This window comes from Trachypithecus francoisi, unplaced genomic scaffold (genome assembly GCF_009764315.1).
Source record: "Trachypithecus francoisi isolate TF-2019V2 unplaced genomic scaffold, Tfra_2.0 Lachesis_group13, whole genome shotgun sequence".
Taxonomy (NCBI): Eukaryota; Metazoa; Chordata; class Mammalia; order Primates; family Cercopithecidae; genus Trachypithecus; species Trachypithecus francoisi.
The window spans coordinates 72,774,763-72,795,707 of record NW_022681458.1 but is presented as its reverse complement, the minus strand read 5'-3'; the positions used below and the strand labels follow the sequence as shown (position 1 = coordinate 72,795,707).

General features: G+C 38.6%; 2 protein-coding genes across 11 annotated transcripts in view; one reads left to right on the top strand and one right to left on the bottom strand.

The window, feature by feature from the left end:
* The first annotated feature begins 2,009 nt into the window (after positions 1–2,009).
* Positions 2,010–20,751, top strand: KLHL41 (kelch like family member 41). 2 transcript variants are annotated; one of them, XM_033231213.1, is made up of 7 exons: positions 2,010–3,356; positions 7,075–7,232; positions 7,355–7,462; positions 11,042–11,227; positions 14,778–14,924; positions 20,086–20,202; positions 20,508–20,747. In XM_033231213.1, the coding sequence occupies exons 1-6, from the start codon at positions 2,247–2,249 to the stop codon at positions 20,195–20,197; spliced, it is 1,821 nt and encodes a 606-aa protein (XP_033087104.1). In that variant the 5' UTR covers positions 2,010–2,246; the 3' UTR covers positions 20,198–20,202; positions 20,508–20,747. The 2 variants fall into 2 exon arrangements, with proteins under 2 accessions (XP_033087104.1, XP_033087103.1); XM_033231212.1 differs by having other exon boundaries at positions 20,086–20,751.
* Positions 2,613–20,945, bottom strand: part of FASTKD1 (FAST kinase domains 1) — a 72,101-nt gene continuing 53,768 nt past the window's right edge. For 8 of the 9 annotated variants that reach the window (XM_033231202.1, XM_033231207.1, XM_033231208.1 and 5 more), the window contains one exon: positions 2,613–2,807. The gene's annotated coding sequence lies outside the window, so the exon portion shown is untranslated. Of the gene's footprint in view, positions 2,808–15,543; positions 15,604–20,945 lie in introns of those variants that run through there. The other variant, XM_033231203.1, reaches the window with a different exon arrangement.

The following is a 20,945-nucleotide window of genomic DNA, read 5'->3' as shown; positions in this document are numbered from 1 at the left end:
CCAAGTACTAACCTAAGTTTATTAAAAATCAACAAAAGCTACAAACTGGTTTCTTCATTTAAATGGAAAAGGATTTCTACATTTTAAGGGTTAGAATTATAATAAACTACCTTTGTGATGGGGGGAAAGAGTGTATGAAAAATTTGTACTGGTCACAGATAAAATGCTGCCATAACTATTGTTTAAATATTTTTTTCAAGGAAAAGAGACTATAAAATTGCCAACTAGTAAGGAATAATCTCAGATGTCATACGATGTTTGTATCTGACTCATTAATCTTTTCAAATGTTAGATTTTACGTGTAGAGAGAAATGAGTCATTTATTGTTTAAACAAGGAAGCAGCTGTTAGTTTTTTCTAGTGTGTTAAAACCTTTAGTGGCATCTATAAATGGAAAAAGAGTCAATGAGCTCTTCTTTCAGCTGTTGTTTTAGCAGCTGACAGTACCATTGATTTCACTGTGATGTAAAATAAAAGAAAAGGCCTTAACTCATGGATAGAAACCTTGAAGTTTAAAAACACATAATTCCTTGATCTGGGGCATTCATTCATTCAACAAATATTTATAAAGCACTCACAAAACCCCTAGGCTATAGCATTTGAAAAGAACAGACACTCCCACAATCCCTGTCTTCATGGAATTTGTTTTGGGGGACATGTGTAAGAATACCAACTTTTGAAATTACAGTTATTTCTACAGCCCTACTTGAGTTCAGATAATGTGACAATATGACTATGTAATGAAGTATTTAATGGGACAGGTGTGGTGGTTCACACCTGTAATCCCAGCACTTGGGGAGGCCGAGGTGGGCAGATCACGAGGTCAGCAGTTCGAGACCAGCCTGGCCAACGTGGTGAAACCCCGTCTCTACTAAAAATACAAAAATTAGCCAGAGGTGGTGGTGGGTGCCTGTAATCCCAGCTACTCAGGACGCTGAGGCAGGAGAATTGCTTGAACTCAGGAGGCAGAGGTTGCAATGAACCAAGACCATGCCATTGTACTCCAGCCTGGGTGACAGAGCGAGACTCCATCTCAAAAATAAATAAATAAAAGTATTTAATGAAGCATATGATACCATCTATATATAAACAAAGGACCAATTTTCTTTCAAATCATGACTTCTACATCCATAATTAATATGGTATCCTATTATAATCAACAACTTTCATGTGTCCCCGGTTATATACTCTTTTTTAAAAAAGGTGGGGGGGGCTGTTCTCTATGACTGTTATGGGACTTCATCTTGATTTTGCTGTGTTCTAGTGACAACATTGTTCTCATGGGATTATATCTGTTCTATTTTTTAACCTTTAATGAATGATAATTTTTGACACTTTAAAAATTACAGATTATCTTTTGTGATCTGATTTGCATGTGTGTGGGCTTTTTCGTTCCCTTCCATTGACTTTTAATTATTTTTTCTGGCCCTGTGATTCCTTTTAACCTTTTGCTTTTATTTTACCGTGTTATAATTTGCCACATTAGATCCTTTGTACAACAAGGCAGGATATGAATAAATAATTTTATAATTTAATTCAGTATTAATTACAGTTTTTCCATGTAAGAATAAAGATAATTTGGAATGTTTTAGAAAATTAGCAATTCCTCTGTATTTCTTATTTCAATTATGGCAACATTAAAGGTTTTGTAAAACTAGTACATAAGTAACATCTTTTAAGTTTACTACTTCTAAAATAAATATCTATATCCCACTGTTTTGAGTAGAAAGTAAAAATTTGTATGTAACAATTATTGGAAATGGGATCTTGCTTATGAGTATTCAAATGAACACATCTCATATTCTTGACCTTTGCATCATTAATTCAGACAGTCAAGTAGCTTGACACTAGAGCATATTTAGAGGAGTGACTCATTTTTATGATTCATTTTTCTGTTAATTCAATAAACATTTTCTTGTAGTAGCCTTTATTAGTATATCTTCTAATGCATTATTTTTAAGCTTTCAACTTCACTTAAATATCTTGTTTCTTAGCTGTTCCCTCAGTGACTAAATGTTCCAGTTGTTACTTTCAATCTATAACAGCTGCAAGAACAACTCTTCTTTCCAAGCCAGCTCTCCTAAATTCCCGTTGTTAGAGTTGGTATCTATATTTAGCTGGTGGGATTAAATTGCAAAGGCTTGAAGCTGGGCAAAGCACACTGATCTGCCTTTTTACAGCTAGACCTGTGTGCTGCAAGGAGCTAAGGCCTTCAGTGTCCCCTTCCTTACCCAGGTTACTCACAGAATGGATTCCCAGCGGGAACTTGCAGAGGAACTGAGACTTTACCAATCCACCCTTCTTCAGGATGGTCTAAAAGATCTCCTGGATGAGAAAAAATTCATCGATTGCACCCTAAAAGCAGGTGACAAAAGTCTTCCTTGCCACAGATTGATTTTGTCAGCTTGTAGTCCTTACTTCCGTGAGTACTTTTTATCTGAAATTGATGAGGCGAAAAAAAAGGAGGTAGTGCTAGATAATGTGGATCCTGCTATACTTGATTTAATCATCAAATACCTGTACTCTGCCAGTATTGATCTCAATGATGGAAATGTGCAAGATATTTTTGCATTGGCCAGCCGCTTTCAGATCCCCTCAGTGTTCACTGTCTGCGTTTCTTATCTTCAGAAAAGACTTGCTCCTGGTAACTGTCTAGCCATCCTAAGATTAGGACTTCTCCTTGACTGCCCAAGACTCGCCATTTCTGCCCGTGAATTTGTGTCTGATCGCTTTGTACAGATTTGTAAGGAAGAGGACTTCATGCAACTGTCTCCACAGGAACTGATCTCAGTCATTTCAAATGACAGCCTAAATGTGGAAAAAGAAGAAGCAGTATTTGAGGCAGTGATGAAATGGGTGCGAACAGACAAGGAAAACAGGGTTAAAAACCTTAGCGAAGTGTTTGATTGTATCCGTTTTCGCCTTATGACAGAAAAATATTTTAAGGATCATGTTGAGAAAGATGATATAATTAAAAGCAACCCAGACCTCCAGAAAAAAATCAAAGTTCTAAAAGATGCTTTCGCAGGCAAACTCCCAGAACCTAGCAAAAATGTGCAGAAGACTGGGGCTGGTGAGGTGAATGGTGACGTTGGTGATGAAGATTTACTTCCTGGTTACCTGAATGACATTCCCAGGCATGGAATGTTTGTAAAAGACCTCATCCTCTTAGTTAACGACACAGCAGCAGTGGCTTATGACCCCACAGAAAATGAATGCTACCTTACTGCACTGGCTGAGCAGATTCCCAGAAATCATTCCAGCATTGTTACCCAGCAAAATCAGATATATGTGGTAGGAGGACTATACGTGGATGAAGAAAACAAGGATCAACCTCTACAGTCATACTTCTTCCAGGTAAGAAGGACTTTTTATATACGTAGTTGCTTCAAGGGAAGGCTGTTACTCACCATCCAGTTAGCCAATTTGTGAATTATTCAGGCTGCTTGCATTTTACTCTAATTGATGTCCTATTCTAGTCCCTTGCACTTTTGCTGTATAGAGTGTTAACAGAAAAATATTTGACTGTTTTGTTAATGTGTAATAAAAAGTTTGATGAATAATGAGGTTCTAATTCATGTTTAATGACTTAAGATACTATTTTATACTATTTTTCCAAAAATGCCCTGTTTATAGATGATGGTGACTGTAATCCATTAAAGCCCAGTATTTTAGTAAAAACTGAATTTATTTTTTCTTAGCAGAGACGGGCTTTCACTATGTTGCCCTGGCTGGTCTCGAACTCCTGGGCTCAAGCAATCCTCGCAATTTGGCTTCCCAAAGTGCTGGGATTACCGGTGTGAGCCACCGTCCCCTGCTGTAAAAACTAAATTTAATCTTGTATACTCTTACCTATTAAAAATAGGTTAATGTCTTTCCCCAAATAGTTGCCCTAAATCAAAGTTCTTACACATTATAAAGAAGTAATAACCGGTCAGATTTTCTTTTTTAATTTTTTTTCTTTTTCATCTGCTGGCAGCTCTAAATTGGTCAGATTTTCTGCCTTCTTCCAAGTTACCCTGAACTCATTTGAAGTTCTTGGAGGCAGCACTTCATCTCTTATTTACAGTTACTGCCTAAAATACAATTTTGTTGAAAATGAAAAAACGTGTGTACATGTTCTACACACTTTGGATTATCTTCTAGGAAAAACTGTCTACACAAAAGTCGCTAATTTGAATTAATTATAGTTAGAAATTTTTATTACATCACATTTATTTGGATCAGAGATATACTTAGACATTATTAGAACTTAACAATCTAACAATCTGTTTTGTGAAACCACAGAATTTTCCAAGAAAATTAATTCTCCTAAACCAATAGACCCTTACTTGTTTGAAAGGAGTTTGTCTTATATTATCAATGTGTTATATTTTATCAGTTTATGAAGGAGTTGGCTTAGCCTTTGTCTTCAATAATGCCAATACTGAAACTTTGTAGCTTACAACTGGCTCAAAAGAGTTTGTTTAGGTCATAGCTAATCATGGCGTGGGGCTTACGGGCACTTTAGTTGGAAAGGCCAAAGATAAGCAGGTATACAATGTCATACCACAGTCCAGTATGCTCTCAAAAAGTGTGTGACATACTTTGCATTCACAAAATACTATTATACCTTTAATCAACTTTTTCTAATCTTGAAAAATGTACTTGTAATAATACATATTAATCATGTTTCTTAATTTTCCAAGTTCCAGTGAAGAATGTTGTAAGTATTTGAATGTGGGCCAGAAAATTTCCTAAGCCCTAATTTTAAAGTCAAATAAACTTCAAAAAGGGCAAAGTCAATGAAAAAGGCTATAAATACATCCAGGAAGTAAGAATGTTATCAAAACACAGATAGATAGATGACAGACATATAGGTAGATACCTACAAATGACAGATCCACAGAAAAGTTGTTGCCATAGAATGACTCTCCAAAATTACTAGAGTTTTAAATTTCATTTCATATTTAATTTATCAAATATATCTATAACACAGTCCTTTTTACTTTCAAGTGTTCAGTTTAATCTTTATCCTTCTCTTCCAGCCTAATCAAACCCTTACTTTTACTGACAGAGCTTCTTATTTTTGGTTCAAGAAACCTACTTAATGTTCTTTATAACCACAATAACAGTTACACAAAGTTGGAAGGTCAACTCCCTCTCACTGCAAATGCCTTGCTGCTTTTAAAAGGCACTAACAGAACGGTATGCCAGGATAAAAACACTTCGCCATAAAAGAGGGTTGTGATTCATCATACAATATTTATATGAGAATTTCAGGTTTTATATTTTACTGCTTGGTCACATCTATTTAAAACGCATTAATTTAGAAGTAATTTGACCTTTGATTGTATGCTGTAAATAGATTATGAGAATTTTTTACCTTGGTAAGAGAGGGTTTTTTCCCCCATTCATTATTTTGATGAATTAATAAATTCATCAAATTTTTGAACAGGTCTTAAAGTAATCTAGGTCCAAACCCTAATTTTTAACAATGAGGAAAGTTGAACTCAGAGAAGTTAAATAGCTTGATAGCTCCCCTATAAAAGAGACTGGCAGGTAGTCCACTGTTCCATCTGCTAGAGAAAGTGCCCTCTAACAGGTAATATCGGAAGGTAGACAGTACTGTACAGTGTGAGAGTTAAGCCCACAGGTATAGGATTATGATGGCTGCTGTTCCATTTTTTTAAAACCAACTGTGGATGTAGATGGCTTGGATTTGAATATCACCTAAAAGCTCTGTGTATTTGGGAAAATTATTTAATCTTCCTGTGCCTCAGTTTCCTCATCTGTAAAACGGAGATGATAGAAATGCCTGTCCTAGAGAACTAAATGAGGTTACCTGTGTAAAGCATTTAGTTCAAAGCCTATGACCACAGTCAAAACCCCATAAATGTTCATTACTGTTTCTACTATATTACACACCACATTCATGATCAAAGAATTTCTTTCAAAAGTGAAAACATAAAGGATCAAAATCTAGCTGTTGAAATTAGTGAATGCAAAGCTAACAATGCATATGTGGAGATTAAACCTCTCATGTCATCTAGTCTTAACTAGTGCTTTGTTTAACTGAGGTTACTAGACCACATATAGATAGGCTTCCACAGACACCCCGTCTATACCACGGCCATTTGTATGCACATCTATTCTTAGTATCCAATGAAACTGGGTTTTATTCATTTTATTTTTGCAATCTAGAAGTGGCACCAGAGAGAACAACAAATCTGCAACTGTACTCTTGCAGAAAACAGTTTTCTTGTGCCTTAGTGTGCTAAAATGCAAAGTGTAAAATCTTTAAATTACCAAAAGTAAGTGTTGAAACAGATGCCACTATGCCAGAATCACCTACCCCAGAGGATGGGTACAAAGAGATTTTCTTCCTTGGGAAAATCTTAAGCTTGCAGAAGTGGTGGTGAGCAAAAATGAGCAGTTACTTATTAATATAAATCAAAAAAAAAAAATAGAGAAGAGTATTTCGAGTGACTCCCAACAACACACTAGGAAATTCACTTTAACACCTGCCTGTATCAGAAATAATAAAGCAAAACACAGAGAACCTAAAATGTTTTTAAAGAAAGAAAAAAAGATATTGCCCAACATCCCAGTTGTCTGTGGACTGAGCGACAGGTCCAGCTGTCCCAGCTGCCGGCATGGGGAGCATGTTAAATATAGCATGCAGGGGTCATTCACATTCTGTGACCCTCCCTGCTCTGACAACATTTCTTCCCCCAGTGTCCTAAAAGTATTAGGATCTTGTATTTCAAAGCAGGACAAGGCAATATGGGAGAAAATGTGACAAGAAACCTCACGGTTCTAATTAACCTTTGGTGATTCTATTGTATTTTATTTTTTCTTTTCTTGAAGCCTTGAAGATTTTGATATCTTTATCTGGTAGGCCAGGTAGATTTAATCATTCTTCTTGGTAATTGTGAGCTACAATATGATACTTTGGGGTTGTAGTTTTATTTACTTGTGAGATATTTGACTATCTCGATGATTTCTAAACAACATATAAAGTATAACTTTTTTTTGCTGTACTTGTAACTTTTTTCTAACAAGCTCCACAATCCCTCATATATATTTTTTTCAGCTTGACAGCATAGCATCTGAATGGGTTGGACTTCCACCTCTGCCTTCAGCCAGGTGTCTCTTCGGTCTGGGAGAGGTAGATGATAAAATCTATGTAGTTGCAGGCAAAGACCTTCAAACAGAGGCTTCGCTGGATTCAGTATTATGCTATGATCCTGTGTAAGTTGGCATGATATTCCTGTTCCCTAAGCATTCAAGTGTATGCGTGCCTATAACATATTCATATTTTCAGAACCTGGAATTTACTGGACATGTATAAATTCTGTCTCATTTAATTTTAGGTCTGCAAAATGGAATGAAGTAAAAAAACTTCCCATCAAAGTCTATGGCCATAATGTGATTTCACATAAAGGGATGATATATTGTCTAGGAGGAAAGACAGATGACAAGTAAGTACCCTGAACTCTCATGATTTATGTCCAAATGACTTTTTATTAGAAGGGTTTCTTCCTCTTTTCTTTTCTTTTCTTTTCTTTTTTTTTTTTTTTTTTTGAGATGGAGTTTTGCTCTTGTTGCCCAGGCTGGTGTGCAATGGTACAATCTCAGCTCACTGCAATCTCCACCTCCTGGGTTCAAGCGATTCTCCTGTCTCAGCCTCCCGAGTAGCTGGAATTACAGGCATGCTCCATCATGCCCATCTAATTTTGTATTTTTCGTAGAGATGGGGTTTCTCCATGTTGGTCAGACTGGTCTTGAACTCCTGACCTCAGGTGATCTGCCTGCCTCAGCCTCCCGAAGTGTTGGGATTACAGGTATGAGCTACGGCACCCAGCCCTCTTCCTCTTTTCATTTGGATCTGCCCACTGAAATGGGACATGGTTCTCACCTATCATATTGTGGAGGGAAAATCTTAAAATTTCAAGTCACTGAAGTAAACATGTAGATACTCAGCGTACTGCTAGGAATGAGCCTAATACCCCAATCATAAGCATCCTTACAGTCCAGGCAGCATCTAGGAGCATAATCAAGTCCTGTATTTCACTGATTTGTTATTGTATTTTACTACATTAAAACCAATGGGCTTTCTTATTCATTTAGTCGTAAGTAGATAAAAATGTAAATGTACTCTTTAATGTAGTATTTAAAATATATCTTCTAAGACAATTGTGCATAAAAAATATCATGGATTTGTACTTTACATTCATAAGAGGGACTTGAGATAGGTCAGTTTGAAAGAAAAGCGTAGTGATCGAAAAGATGGAAGTAAAAAAGACAAAATAAAAACAAAAATTTAAGGCAGTTATTTCTTCAACAGTGTTCTTCCACATATTTACTCCCTGACAGAGGTAATATTCAAAATGGCTTCCAACTGTTCAAAACTGAGCTCCCAGTAGCACCCAGTATCTTGTGAGAAAACCAGGATGAAGTTTCATATATAAACCTTACTTGAGTTCTAGTCAATTCTCAAGGAACTGGTAATTGGGAAAGAGATCTTATAACCCAGAGAGTGGAGAAGTGAGCTCCAAATGCTTCAGAGACAGTCAAACCAGTATAGCCTGTCTAGTAAAATAAGCATTTTCAGTTTAGATGGTGAGAACTAATATTCTGCCCCTGAAAAATCTGCCTGATTTGGCTTGTCATCATTTGCTCAGGCCATTGAATTAATAGAGATGTCCAACCTTGAAAAGGGAGCCAAAATTAAGAATTGTAAGGGCAAAGCAGGAAAGGAGAGTAAAATATGGAAATGTGTTAGATGTCAAGAACTCTGTTCTGGAGTTAATGATTAATGGGTATTAGTCAATTAAAATGGTAAACGTAGCACAGAAAAGGCAATTTTAAAAAGCAATGGTTTTTAGACATCTACCTGTATTCAAAGATAACATATTCTACAATTTTTATATCCTCCCTAATCCCAGCTATTCCTATCAAATGCAAAGGAAGGTATATTATATTCTCACCTGGTGTCAGATCTTATTTTGGGCATTTTTCCTGAGTAAATTGAATGGAAAATCACTACTAAAGAGCATTCTGAGTTTGGAAACACAGGAACCCTTCCAAATGATTTAAATTTTTTCCTTCAAGTAGCATTAGTAACTAGGAAATTGATATGTCAGTAAGAAGCATACAGTTCTTGTCAGTAGGAATATATTAATCTTGAGGATATGATTAACCAACACAACACTGCTTGACAAATGTCAAAGTCAAGAACTTTGAAATGAGTCATTATCTAAAAGTAAGAGCTGGGCCGGGTGCAGTGGCTCATGCCTGTAATCCCAGCACTTTGGGAGGCCGAGGCAGGCGGATCACCTGAGGTCGGGAGTTTGAGACCAGCCTGACCAACGTGGAGAAACCCCATGTCTACTAAAAATACAAAATTAACCAGGCGTGGTGACGTTCACCTGTAATCCCAGCTACTCAGGAGGCTAAGGCAGGAGAATCGCTTGAACCCGGGAGACAGAGTTTGCAGTGAGCCGAGATCATGCCACTGCACTCCAGTCTGGGCAACAAGAGCAAAATCCATCTCCAAAAATAAATAAACAAATAAAAGTAAATGCTGAATTTCACCAGTTCCCACTAATGAATTTGAAGAACATGATTTTGGATAACGTTCTTATCCAGAAGTGTTCAAATGATACAAATAGTCAAATATTAGAGGAAATGCTTCTACTCCAGATAACTAATCTTTTACACAATTAAGAAAAAAATTGTCCTCACAAAAAAGTTGAGGTGTTTTTCATCACCACATGTATCCGGTTAATCAATTATTATTTGAAATTCTGGGCCGGGCGCGGTGGCTCAAGCCTGTAATCCCAGCACTTTGGGAGGCCGAGACGGGCGGATCACGAGGTCAGGAGATCGAGACCATCCTGACTAACACGGTGAAACCCCGTCTCTACTAAAAAAAAAAAATACAAAAAACTAGCCGGGCGAGGTGGCAGGCGCCTGTAGTCCCAGCTACTCGGGAGGCTGAGGCAGGAGAATGGCGTAAACCCGGGGGGCGGAGCTTGCAGTGAGCTGAGATCCGGCCACTGCACTCCAGCCTGGGCGACAGAGCGAGACTCCATCTCAAAAAAAAAAAAAAAAAAAAATTCTGAACTCCCATCAAATTATAGATAACTTCAAGAAACCATAAGAATCATACTAAGGACGGGTGCACAGTGGCTCACACCTGTAATCCCAGCACTTTGGGAGGCCAAAGCTGGAGGATCACTTGAGCTCAGGAGTTCGAGACCAGCCTGACCAACATGGTGAAACCCTGTGTCTACTACCAAGCATACAAAAAATCAGCTAGGCGCAATGGTGCACCCCTGTGGTCCCAGCTACCTGAGAAGCTGAGACGGAAGGATCACTTGAGCCCTGGATGCAGAGGTTTCAGTGAACCAAGATCACACCACTGCACTGCAGCCTGGGTGGTACAGTGAATAATAATTCAGATGAGTCCAGGTCTTTCTGGTAGCATTTAGCATGTAAAACTGTTCTCATGATTCATCAGCTCAAATGATTCGTTGTCTAATTCATAGTCCCAGATTTCTTAAATGCACTGCTATGTTAGTGCTAATATAAAATAATATATCATATAAAATTTAAAGTAGGTATATTTGCACCTAATTATTTTTTTAAGTTAACTTATTCATTCCTAGGATATTCAGATAATAAATAAACCTACCATTTGTTATTGAGGTGCAATAAAAGGTTTATAATTTTATTTTTTACTAAAATAGAGTAAAAAAACTTCAATTGAATTTAGTATATAACGATTAAAATCAGCTGTGCCTGGGCTTCTAAGCCGCTATCCAGAAGTAAAGGTACCCTATCTTCCAATAGTATAATTAAGTTATAGTTTTGGTCCCCACATTTGGGCTTGTCCTTTGCTTAGTGGCATATGTTCAAATTAAGAATTCTTTGTGGAGTTTTTCTGATCTTCTGCCTTACTACATATTTCTTATGACAAGCAAAGCCAAATTATTAGTGAAGGTGCTTTCAAAAAAAGAAGGTTCTAAAAGGAACATTTGTTTTTCTGTTTACAGAAAATGTACAAACAGAGTGTTTATCTTCAACCCCAAAAAAGGAGATTGGAAAGATCTGGCTCCAATGAAAACTCCTCGTTCCATGTTTGGAGTAGCAGTCCATAAAGGCAAAATTGTGATTGCAGGAGGTGTCACTGAAGATGGTCTTTCAGCTTCAGTTGAAGCTTTTGACCTTACAACAAATAAGTGAGTTGCCACATCTTAGTATATAGCATATGAACAACTCTACATTTTAAGTGTTAACTTTGGATAGAAAGTAATCTTTCTAATTAGGATGTGGGGAGGGGAGGGTACAGAACCACAGATTACAGAGCAAGTATTTTCATCTGGATTTTTTTTGTTGTTACTGGATATAAATCTCCTCTAACATTCTGATGCATTACATGTTTGTAATTTGGAACATATGACCCTCAAGTTAGTGTTGTCATGCTCTATTTGTCCTTGTTATTAAATTTGTAAATTTAGAAATGCAAAGGTAATACTTGTGAATAATTTTAATTTTTTTATTTTTAAGAGACAAAGTCTGGCTCTGTTGCCCGGACTGGAATGCAGTGGTACAATCATAGTTCACTGCTGCCTCAAACTCCTGGGCTCAGGTGATCTTCTTGCCTCAGGCTCCCGAGTAGCTAGGACTACAGGTGCACACCACTATGCCCAGCTAATTTTTGTGGGGTTTTTTTTGTTTTTCTTTATTTTATTTTATTTTTTTTACAGACAGGGTCTCACTATGTTGTCCAGGCTGGTCTTGAACTCCCGGCCTCAAATGATCCTCCCACCTTGGCCTCCCAAAGTGCTAGGATTCTAAGTGTGAGCCAGCACACCTGGCCCTGAATAATTGTCTAGGTGTAGATGGATATATATGTCTCTGTGGAATTATTTGATTTTAAATGTAGTTTCTTTAAATATGAAAAGATCTTCACTTGTTAATGATTGATATCTGTAAAGTATGAATGCGTCAGAAGTTTTCATCCCTTTATGCTGTTTATAATTTTATTAAAATTTTCTTTTTTTTTTAATTTTTTTTTATTTTTTATTTTTGAGGCGGAGTCTCGCTCTGTCGCCCGGACTGGAGTGCAGTGGCCGGATCTCAGCTCACTGCAAGCTCCGCCTCCCGGGTTTACGCCATTCTCCTGCCTCAGCCTCCCGAGTAGCTGGGACTACAGGCGCCTGCCGCCTCGCCCGGCTAGTTTTTGTATTTTTAGTAGAGACGGGGTTTCACCGTGTTCGCCAGGATGGTCTCGATCTCCTGACCTCGTGATCCGCCCGTCTCAGCCTCCCAAAGTGCTGGGATTACAGGCTTGAGCCACCGCGCCCGGCCTAAAATTTTCATTTTTAAGCTTTTATTGACTTAATGTGAAAAGATATTTGACAGCTATTCTTCATATAAAATTGGTCTTTTAAACATTTTTGAGCTCACACATCTGGAGGAGTACATACCTTTTATATTCCTAGTTTAGCAATGAAGAAAAAAAGGTAACTATTATTAGTCTTTTTAGAAACATGTATGCCTGACTACAAAACAGACTTTAGTATCTGAAAATTACAAGGAACTTTTGTGGAATGTGATTTAAATTATCATTAAAAATAATGTTTTTGAAGACTGTAATATGGGTAAACACTCATGATGTAAGTTAAGAAACAACACACAAAATTGTAAATATCTTCTTAGTTTCATCTATATGTATGGAAGCTTATATGTACATGCTTTTTAAAAAGATGACAAAATTACACCAAATTGTTCCAAATTGTTGCTTGTGATTATGGAGATAGTTGCTTTCTTGTATACCTTTCTGTACTTTCCAGATTTTCTCAAACTTTTTTTTTTTTGAGACAGAGTCTCTCTGAGTCACACAGGCTGAAGTACAGATTTTCTATAATGTACATATGTTATTTTTATAATTGGAAAAACAGATATGTAAAGAAAAACTATGGGGACGGGCATGGTGGCTCACGCCTGTAATCCCAGCAGTTTGGGAGGCTGAGGCGGGCAGATCATGAGGTCAAGAGTTCGAGACCAGCCTGGCCAACATAGTGAAACCCTGTCTCTTCTAAAAATACAAAAATTAGCCGGATGTGGTGGCATGTGTCTGTAGTCCCAGCTACTCGGGAGACTGAGGCAGGAAAATCACTTGAACCCAGGAGGTGGAGTTTGCAGTGAGACCACGCCATTGCACTCCAGCCTGGGTGACAGAATAAGACTCTGTCTCAAAAAAAAGAAAAAGAAAAAGAAAAGAAAAACTATGAAGTCTACTTTAATGCCAGAGTAACAGAATACCTACCAAAATGACTAAATCATTCTAGATTCTTGATACTTCCAACTAATTAGATTGATTTTATCTTTAGTTATCCTATTTCAGATAGCTGTCAACATTAAAAAGTTCCCTTAAATCCTTTATAAAAATAATGAAAGTATAAATCATTAAAAAGAAAATTTGTATCCCTAGTTCCAATGCTATCCTTATGTGCCTTTATTGCAAAGGATTTGGAGTATTCAGATGAAATCCAACACAGTAGCAGGTTAGAGGTTTAGGAGCCCTAGAAGTGCCACCCCCCCCGACTGTTTGTGACACACAGAGTTTGGTAACCACTGCTAACTGAAGTATTCTAGGGTTGACTTTTTTTTTTGAGACAGAATTTTGTTCTTGTTGCCTGGGCTGGAGTGCAATGGCACTATCTTGGCTCACTGCAACATCCACCTCCCAGATTCAAATGATTCTCCTGCCTCAGCCTCCTGAGTAGCTAGGATTACAGGTGTGTGCCACCATGCTCGGCTAATTTTTTGTATTTTTAGTAGAGATGGGATTTCACCATGTTGATCAGGCTGGTCTCAAACTCCTGACCTCAGGTAATCCACCCACCTCAGCCTCCCAAAGTGTTAGGATAACAGGCATGAGCCACCGTGCCCAGCCTTAGGGTTGCCATATTGAAGACTTTATATTTAATGAAGTTACATCTTTCAAATATTTTCTAGTAGCAAACTTAGTTGTTTACTTTTAGATGCCTATGCACCTTGAATCCGCCCCCCCCTCCCCCCCCGCTGCCAAAGACAGGGTTTTGCTCTATCACCCAGGCTGGAATGCAGCAGTGAGATCGTAGCTCACCACAGCCTTGACCTCAAGGGCTCAAGAGATCCTCCCAAGTAGCTGGGACTATAGGGACATACCACCAGTCCTGGCTCTTTTTTTTTTTTTTGGTAAAGACAGTCTCATTTTGTTGCCCAGGCAGATCTCATATTCCTTGGGCTCAAGCAGTCCTCCTGCCTCAGTCTCCCAAAGTGCTGGGATTACAGGCATGAGCCACTGCACCCGGCACTACTTGAATATTTATTTATTTATTTATTTTATTTAGATGGAGCCTCGCTCTGTTGCCCAGGCCGGAGTGCAGTGGCGCAATCTCAGCTCACTGCAACCTCTGCCTCCCAGATTCAAGTGATTCTACTGCCTCAGCCTCCCAAATAGCTGAGATTACAAGTGTGTGTCACCATGCCTGGCTAATTTTTTGTATTTTTGGTAGAGATGGGGTTTCACCATGTTGGTCAGGCTGGTCTCAAACTCCTGACCTCAGGTCATCTACCCATCTCAGCCTCCCAAAGTGCTGAGATTACAGGCATGAGCCACCGTGCCTGGCTGCCTGGCCACTACTTGAATTTTTAAATTATGATTTCCTATAATTTTTCAGTAAGTACATCTGGCATTTCTTTAAGTTTTACATTGACTATATTTTTAATGATACCTAGATGGGATGTAATGACCGAATTTCCCCAAGAAAGAAGCTCCATCAGTTTGGTCAGCCTGGCTGGATCTCTGTATGCAATTGGTGGTTTTGCTATGATTCAACTGGAGTCTAAAGAATTTGCACCTACTGAAGTCAATGACATATGGAAGTAAGTTCTCATCATTTCAATTTTCAGAATCACATATTAAATCAGATGACTGATAAACTATTTTGTAGTAAATAATAAGCCAGATTTTCCCAACATACAAGCTACTTCTCGGTGGTAGACTAAACACTTCAAACCTAATTGAACTTTTGTACATGCCACTTACTTGAACAAGTAACTACTTCTAGTTAGCTGTGAGCCTGGGAAAGAAATTATCTGGGCTTGTTTCTTACAGTAAAATGAGAGTTGGACCTTTGATACTCTCAGCTTCATTCCAGCTCTAAGAATGTAATGCTGTAGACATTCAGGACAACAAAAGCCTCTTTGCTCCAGAGTAGTTTATTTCCTAACAAAACAGAGTTCTAAAAAAAAATTATTTTTTTACTCTATTTATTTATTTATTTTTGAGACAGAGTTTCTGTCGCCCAGGCTGGAGTACAATGGCGGGATCTCAGCTCCATGCAACCTCGCCTCCCAGGTTCAAGCGATTCTCCTGCCTCAGCCTCCCGAGTAGCTGGGATTACAGGCATGTGCCACCACGCTCAGCTAATTTTTATACTTTTAGTAGAGATGGAGTTTTGCCATGTTGGCCAGGCTGGTCTCGAACTCCTGACCTCAGGTGATCCACCCGCCTCAGTCTTCCAAAGTGGTAGGATTACAGGTGTAAGCCACGGTGCCCGGCCTGAAGAAACATTTAAGCTGTTGAGTTTTCCACGACTTCATTAGTTCTGTTTTCAATCTAATTTAAACAGCCTTCCAATTGTTTGAGGATTCAGCTAACAATTGCTTTTTTAAAATGAAAAAAGTCAAATTGCAATCCATTTTACCTGCCTGGATGTGCCAGGCAGTTCTCCTAAGTATGACACTTGAAATTGTTACTCAATTGAATGATTTCAGTGAGGCTATGGGAAAAAAAAGTGTGTTTTTATTTTATTTTGAGCTGAGATCGCACGACTGCAATCCAGCCTCAGCAACAGAGTGAGACTCTTGTCTCAAAAAAAAAAAAGAAAAAGAAAAAGAAAAAAAGAAAGAATCCCAGACCCTACTGAATGAGAATCTGTATTTTTCAGCAAGATTCCCAGGTGAATTGTTTGTACATTTAAGTTTGTAAGTACAGCTCTGGAAGAGTGCCATTTATACTTAATCAGTGAAGGCATACCACTAAGCCTGAGAGTGAAAAGTGGGTATTTGTTCTATACCTCAACCAGCAGATGCTTTATTCCCAGATGCTGAACTAAAAAGGCTGAAAAGCTGGTACCTTAACCAAACAATGATTTGTGCATTAGACATCATTTCCCCAGGTTGTAATATTAACTAGCTGTGTAGAGGGCAAGAAAAAAAGTGACTATACAAGGAAATTTACTATTATCTCTCCTCCCCCCAAAAAAGAGGAAGAGAAAAAAAAAGAGATTTCCACAGAGCAAAGAGGCTAGAATTAGCAAGACAGTGAGATGGGGAAAAGCTGGAAGCAGTAGGAAAAAAAGATGAACTAATGAAGGCTGGGAAGGTTAGGGTTTTTTGGAAAACAGGGCCAGGTACCAAGTATATAAATGGGCAGTGATTCTCACCCTAGCTATATGTTACAGTCATCTGGGATGCTTTTAAAATGTGTCTGGGCCTGAACACAGACCAATTATATCAACATTTCTGGAGTTAAGAGTTGAGCATCCCTAGTTCCTAAAACGTTCCCAGATGGTTTTTTTTTCTTAATTGGTGAAACAGAGTCTCACTCTGTCACCCAGGCTGTAGTGCAGTGGTACGATCTTGGCTCATTGCAACCTCCGGCTCCCGGGTTCAAGCGATTCTCCTACCTCAGCCTCCGGAGTAGCTGGGACTACAGGTGTGCACCACCACACCAGGCTAATTTTTGTATTTTCAGTAGAGATGGGGTTTCGCCATATTGGCCAGGCTGGTCTTGAACCCCTGACCTCAGGTGATCTGCCCGCTTCAGCCTCCCACAGTGCTGGGATTACAGGCGTAAGCCACTGAGCCCAGCCCCAGATTATTCTAATCAGCAGCCAGGGTTGAGAAACATTGATATTAAGTAATTGTGCTGTCAATCAGTGGAACCTCCCTGAAGTCCTCCTGGTTCCTAAGGGTTATCAAAAGCCATGCTGCCCCTGCAGGGAAGTTATAGGCAACAAAAGAAAGTACAGAATCTCCTGCTATAAAAGTGGCCCTGACATTGTTCAGGGGAACCTAAGAGAGGGATCCTCTCTGATTGTGGTTTATTTTGCGATTAGGGCAGTGGTTCCCAAAGTTGCCTGCACAGTGTAATCACCAGGGTGCTTCAAAAAATACCAACACCTCTGTCCCACTCATATTGACTGATTTAATTGGTCTGAAGTGCGGCCTGGCCTTTGGAGATTTCAAAAGATCCCTGGCTGTTTCTATATGTGTAGACAAGTTTGGGAACCACTGGATTAGGTAAAGAGGAGAGCATTCATCACTATCTGCTTGGTTATTTTAAGACTGGTATTTTCTAATTTGGGGTAGGATCTGAAGCATGATTCTCAAACTTCACTGCATATTAGAATCACTTGGGGAGCTTTAAAAAATCCTGATGCCCAGGCCACCCTTCATACCAATTAACTCAATCTCTGGGAGTAGGACCTAGGCATCAGTAGCTTTAACATCTCCAGAGGGTTCTATTGTGCAATTAAGTTTGAGACCCAGTGATCTACTACAGTGGTTCCCAAAACAGCATCAGCATCACCTGGGTACTTATCAGAAAAGCAGATTCTCAGGTCTCACCTCAAATCTATTGAATTAGAAACTCTGGGGGTGATAGGGCCAGCGATCTGTGTTTTTACAAACCCTCCAGGTGACTTAGATGTGTGTTAAAGTTGAAGGCCGCTGATCTAGAGAAACGCGGCTGCCTATTTGCCCTCAATTTCCTAGCGAACCTCTCTAACCACACATGCAGAGGTGAAAACTCTCAGTATACCACATTCTCAACATAGACCCTCTTACTATGATATGTAAAAAAAAAAAAAAAAAAAAAAAAAAAAAAAATCCATTCTTGTATTTTTTTCTTGAAATCATTCCACTGTTTAGGATTGAACAAGCTGAAAGTAAATACAACTGCCAGGAAGCAAACATTTTTAAACCTCATTTAACCTTAACTTCACTCATATTGTTTAAATGTGGTCACTTTCTTCAGATCATTTAAAACTAGCTCTTCTGGCCGGGCGCGGTGGCTCAAGCCTGTAATCCCAGCACTTTGGGAGGCCGAGACGGGTGGATCACGAGGTCAGGAGATCGAGACCATCCTGGCTAACACAGTGAAACCCCATCTCTACTAAAAAATACAAAAAAAAAAAAAACTAGCCGGGCGAGGTGGCGGGCGCCTGTAGTCCCAGCTACTCAGGAGGCTGAGGCAGGAGAATGGCGTAAACCCGGGAGGCGGAGCTTGCAGTGAGCTGAGGTCCGGCCACTGCACTCCAGCCTGGGTGAGACAGCGAGACTCCGTCTCAAAAAAATAAAAATAAAAATAAAAAAAAAATAATAAAACTACCTCTTCATTTGTTGCCCTGAATTTTATATAATTAAGGTTATTCCCTTTATTAGTAGCAAAATACTTTTTGTATTCTTTCCTCTACATAAAAATCACTCAGTGCATAGTACAATTGTTGAGAATTAATTTGGAACATTGATGACAGAGTCTTGCTCTGTCGCCCAGGCTGGAGTGCAAAGGGGCAATCTTGGCTCACTGCAACCTCTGCCTCCTGGGTTCAAGCAGTTCTCCTGTGTAGCTGGGATTACAGGCGCACACCACCATGCCCAGCTAATTTTTATATTTTTAGTAGAGATGGGGTTTTGCCATATTGGCCAGCTGGTCTCAAACTCCTGACCTGAGGTGATCCGCCCCGCTCAGCCTTCCAAACTGCTGGGATCACAAGTGTGAGCCACCACACCTGGCTGATTTGGGGTTAAGTCTTGTGCCAAGTCTTGACAACTTGTGGAAAGATATTAAGGTGGATAAATATATTATTTCTCCTCAGATGCCTTTGGGGCTTGAGGACATTGATATGGGGGGAAAACAAATGAAGGAGATTTAAAATAATTATTAAAAGTAGCTTGTACCTACATAAGATATGCACTGACTTAATTTCATCAATGTTCCAAATTAATTCTCAACAATTGTACCATGCACTGAGTGATTTTTATGTAGAGGAAAGCATACAAAAAAAATTTTGCTACTAATAAAGGGAATAACCTTAATTATATAAAATTCAGGGCAACAAATTAAGAGATAAATAGTTTTAAATGATCTGAAGAAAGTAACCACATTTAAACAATATGAGTGAAGTTAAGGTTAAATGAGGTTTTAAAATGTTTGCTTCCTGGCAGTTATATTTACTTTCAGCTTGGTCAATCTTAAATAGTGGAATGAAAATGGAGTGATAATTGCTATAATACCATATAAAGGATGATATGAGAAACAAAGAGAAAGCAACAAATTGTGCTGAAGGAAGGTGAGAAAGGTTGCAGAGAGAAGGCAGCATTTAGAAGCTTCCCACACAAAACATGCCAGGCACCAGGCAGAGCAGACATGTTTGGCACACATGGTACAAGGGAATTCAAGTTGTCTGCATCTTTATAACCTTGAATAGTCAGAGCTGAAGACCAGTTCTTACCTAAGTCAAGTGCGAAATCTAAGAGTAGTCCTCAAACAGAACAATAAAGGGGAAGGGGAACACATTTTCATAAAGTGACTGCTGTGTATCAGGTGCCATGCTAGGCACTGTGTATAGGAACAATTGAAGGCATAATTAAGGCTACAGATAGTCCCCTGCTCTTCCCCAGTTCTTTCTCTTAAGCAAGAATCTGCTTACTTTGACTCAAAGGGACCAGCCATCTTCATCAGTTCAAAGGTGAATGTTTAGCTATTTATTCCTCTTCTCTGCAGTCTTTGATTCCCAGAGAAGGCCGAACTGCCTAGGCATCCAGATTAAATACTGTGGCAGTAGTTCAGGCACATGCTCATCCAGACAATGCGTATTTCAGAGATACTCAATTGCTATTCTACCAGGCAGGTGCATCTTCCTTCCTCTGAGTAAAAGCCACTAGGGTTTTTGCAAAGGTCCTCATTTGTATACTGAACACAGGGAAACCTATGGAACTAAAGCTGCTTATTGATTACTTTTTTTTCCTCCATCAGGTATGAAGATGATAAAAAAGAATGGGCTGGGATGTTGAAGGAAATACGCTATGCTTCAGGAGCTAGTTGCCTAGCAACACGTTTAAATCTCTTCAAACTGTCTAAACTATGAACAAGGTGACAAAACATAGATTGGGAGGTGGTTTGTTTGGTGAATGGGGCTTTAATTTATTCTGTTTTTTAAAAGCTTGTACAGACACTCATGTAGAAATTATTCAGGAAGTTATTGTCTAAGAGATGAGCAGTAGGTAACAAAACCTCAGTCATTGACTCTTCAGTGTAATGATCAGAGATTAAAACCATTTTCTAATAAGAAATTAAATATTCAGTTGAACAAATTCTTTTGTGAATCTGTTGCACTCAATGGATTGTAAAGGAGGCTCCTAAATTTGAGTTGTTAATCATTTCATTTGCATTGTTAGGGTGTCCTTACACTGATTTTCTACTACAATTGGAAGTGGAGAATATGTGCATCTACATTCAAAAAATGTTTAAAATATCAAAAACCTTTCCTCGTGCTTCAAAATGATAGGAATCCTGTGCATTATATTAAGAATTACATGCCATAAGACGACTTCAGAAATGGTACTTCAGAAGTTTAATAAATGGATGGGGAATTATTTGATGGGGAAAAGTCTCTTGTAAGTAAAAATAGTCAAATTCAAATGGTCTTTTTTCTCCATGCTTTTTGCGACACTGGCATATTATTTGTGGTTTCCAAATCAAATTTTAAAATTTTTAATTTAAAACCAGTAAATCACAGTCTTCAAGCCATTAACTACAGCATCTGTGGCAAGAGGGTGAGGGAGCACCCTTAGACAATGGATTGATTGTTTCTTTAAACTGCTGGGCAGAACTTG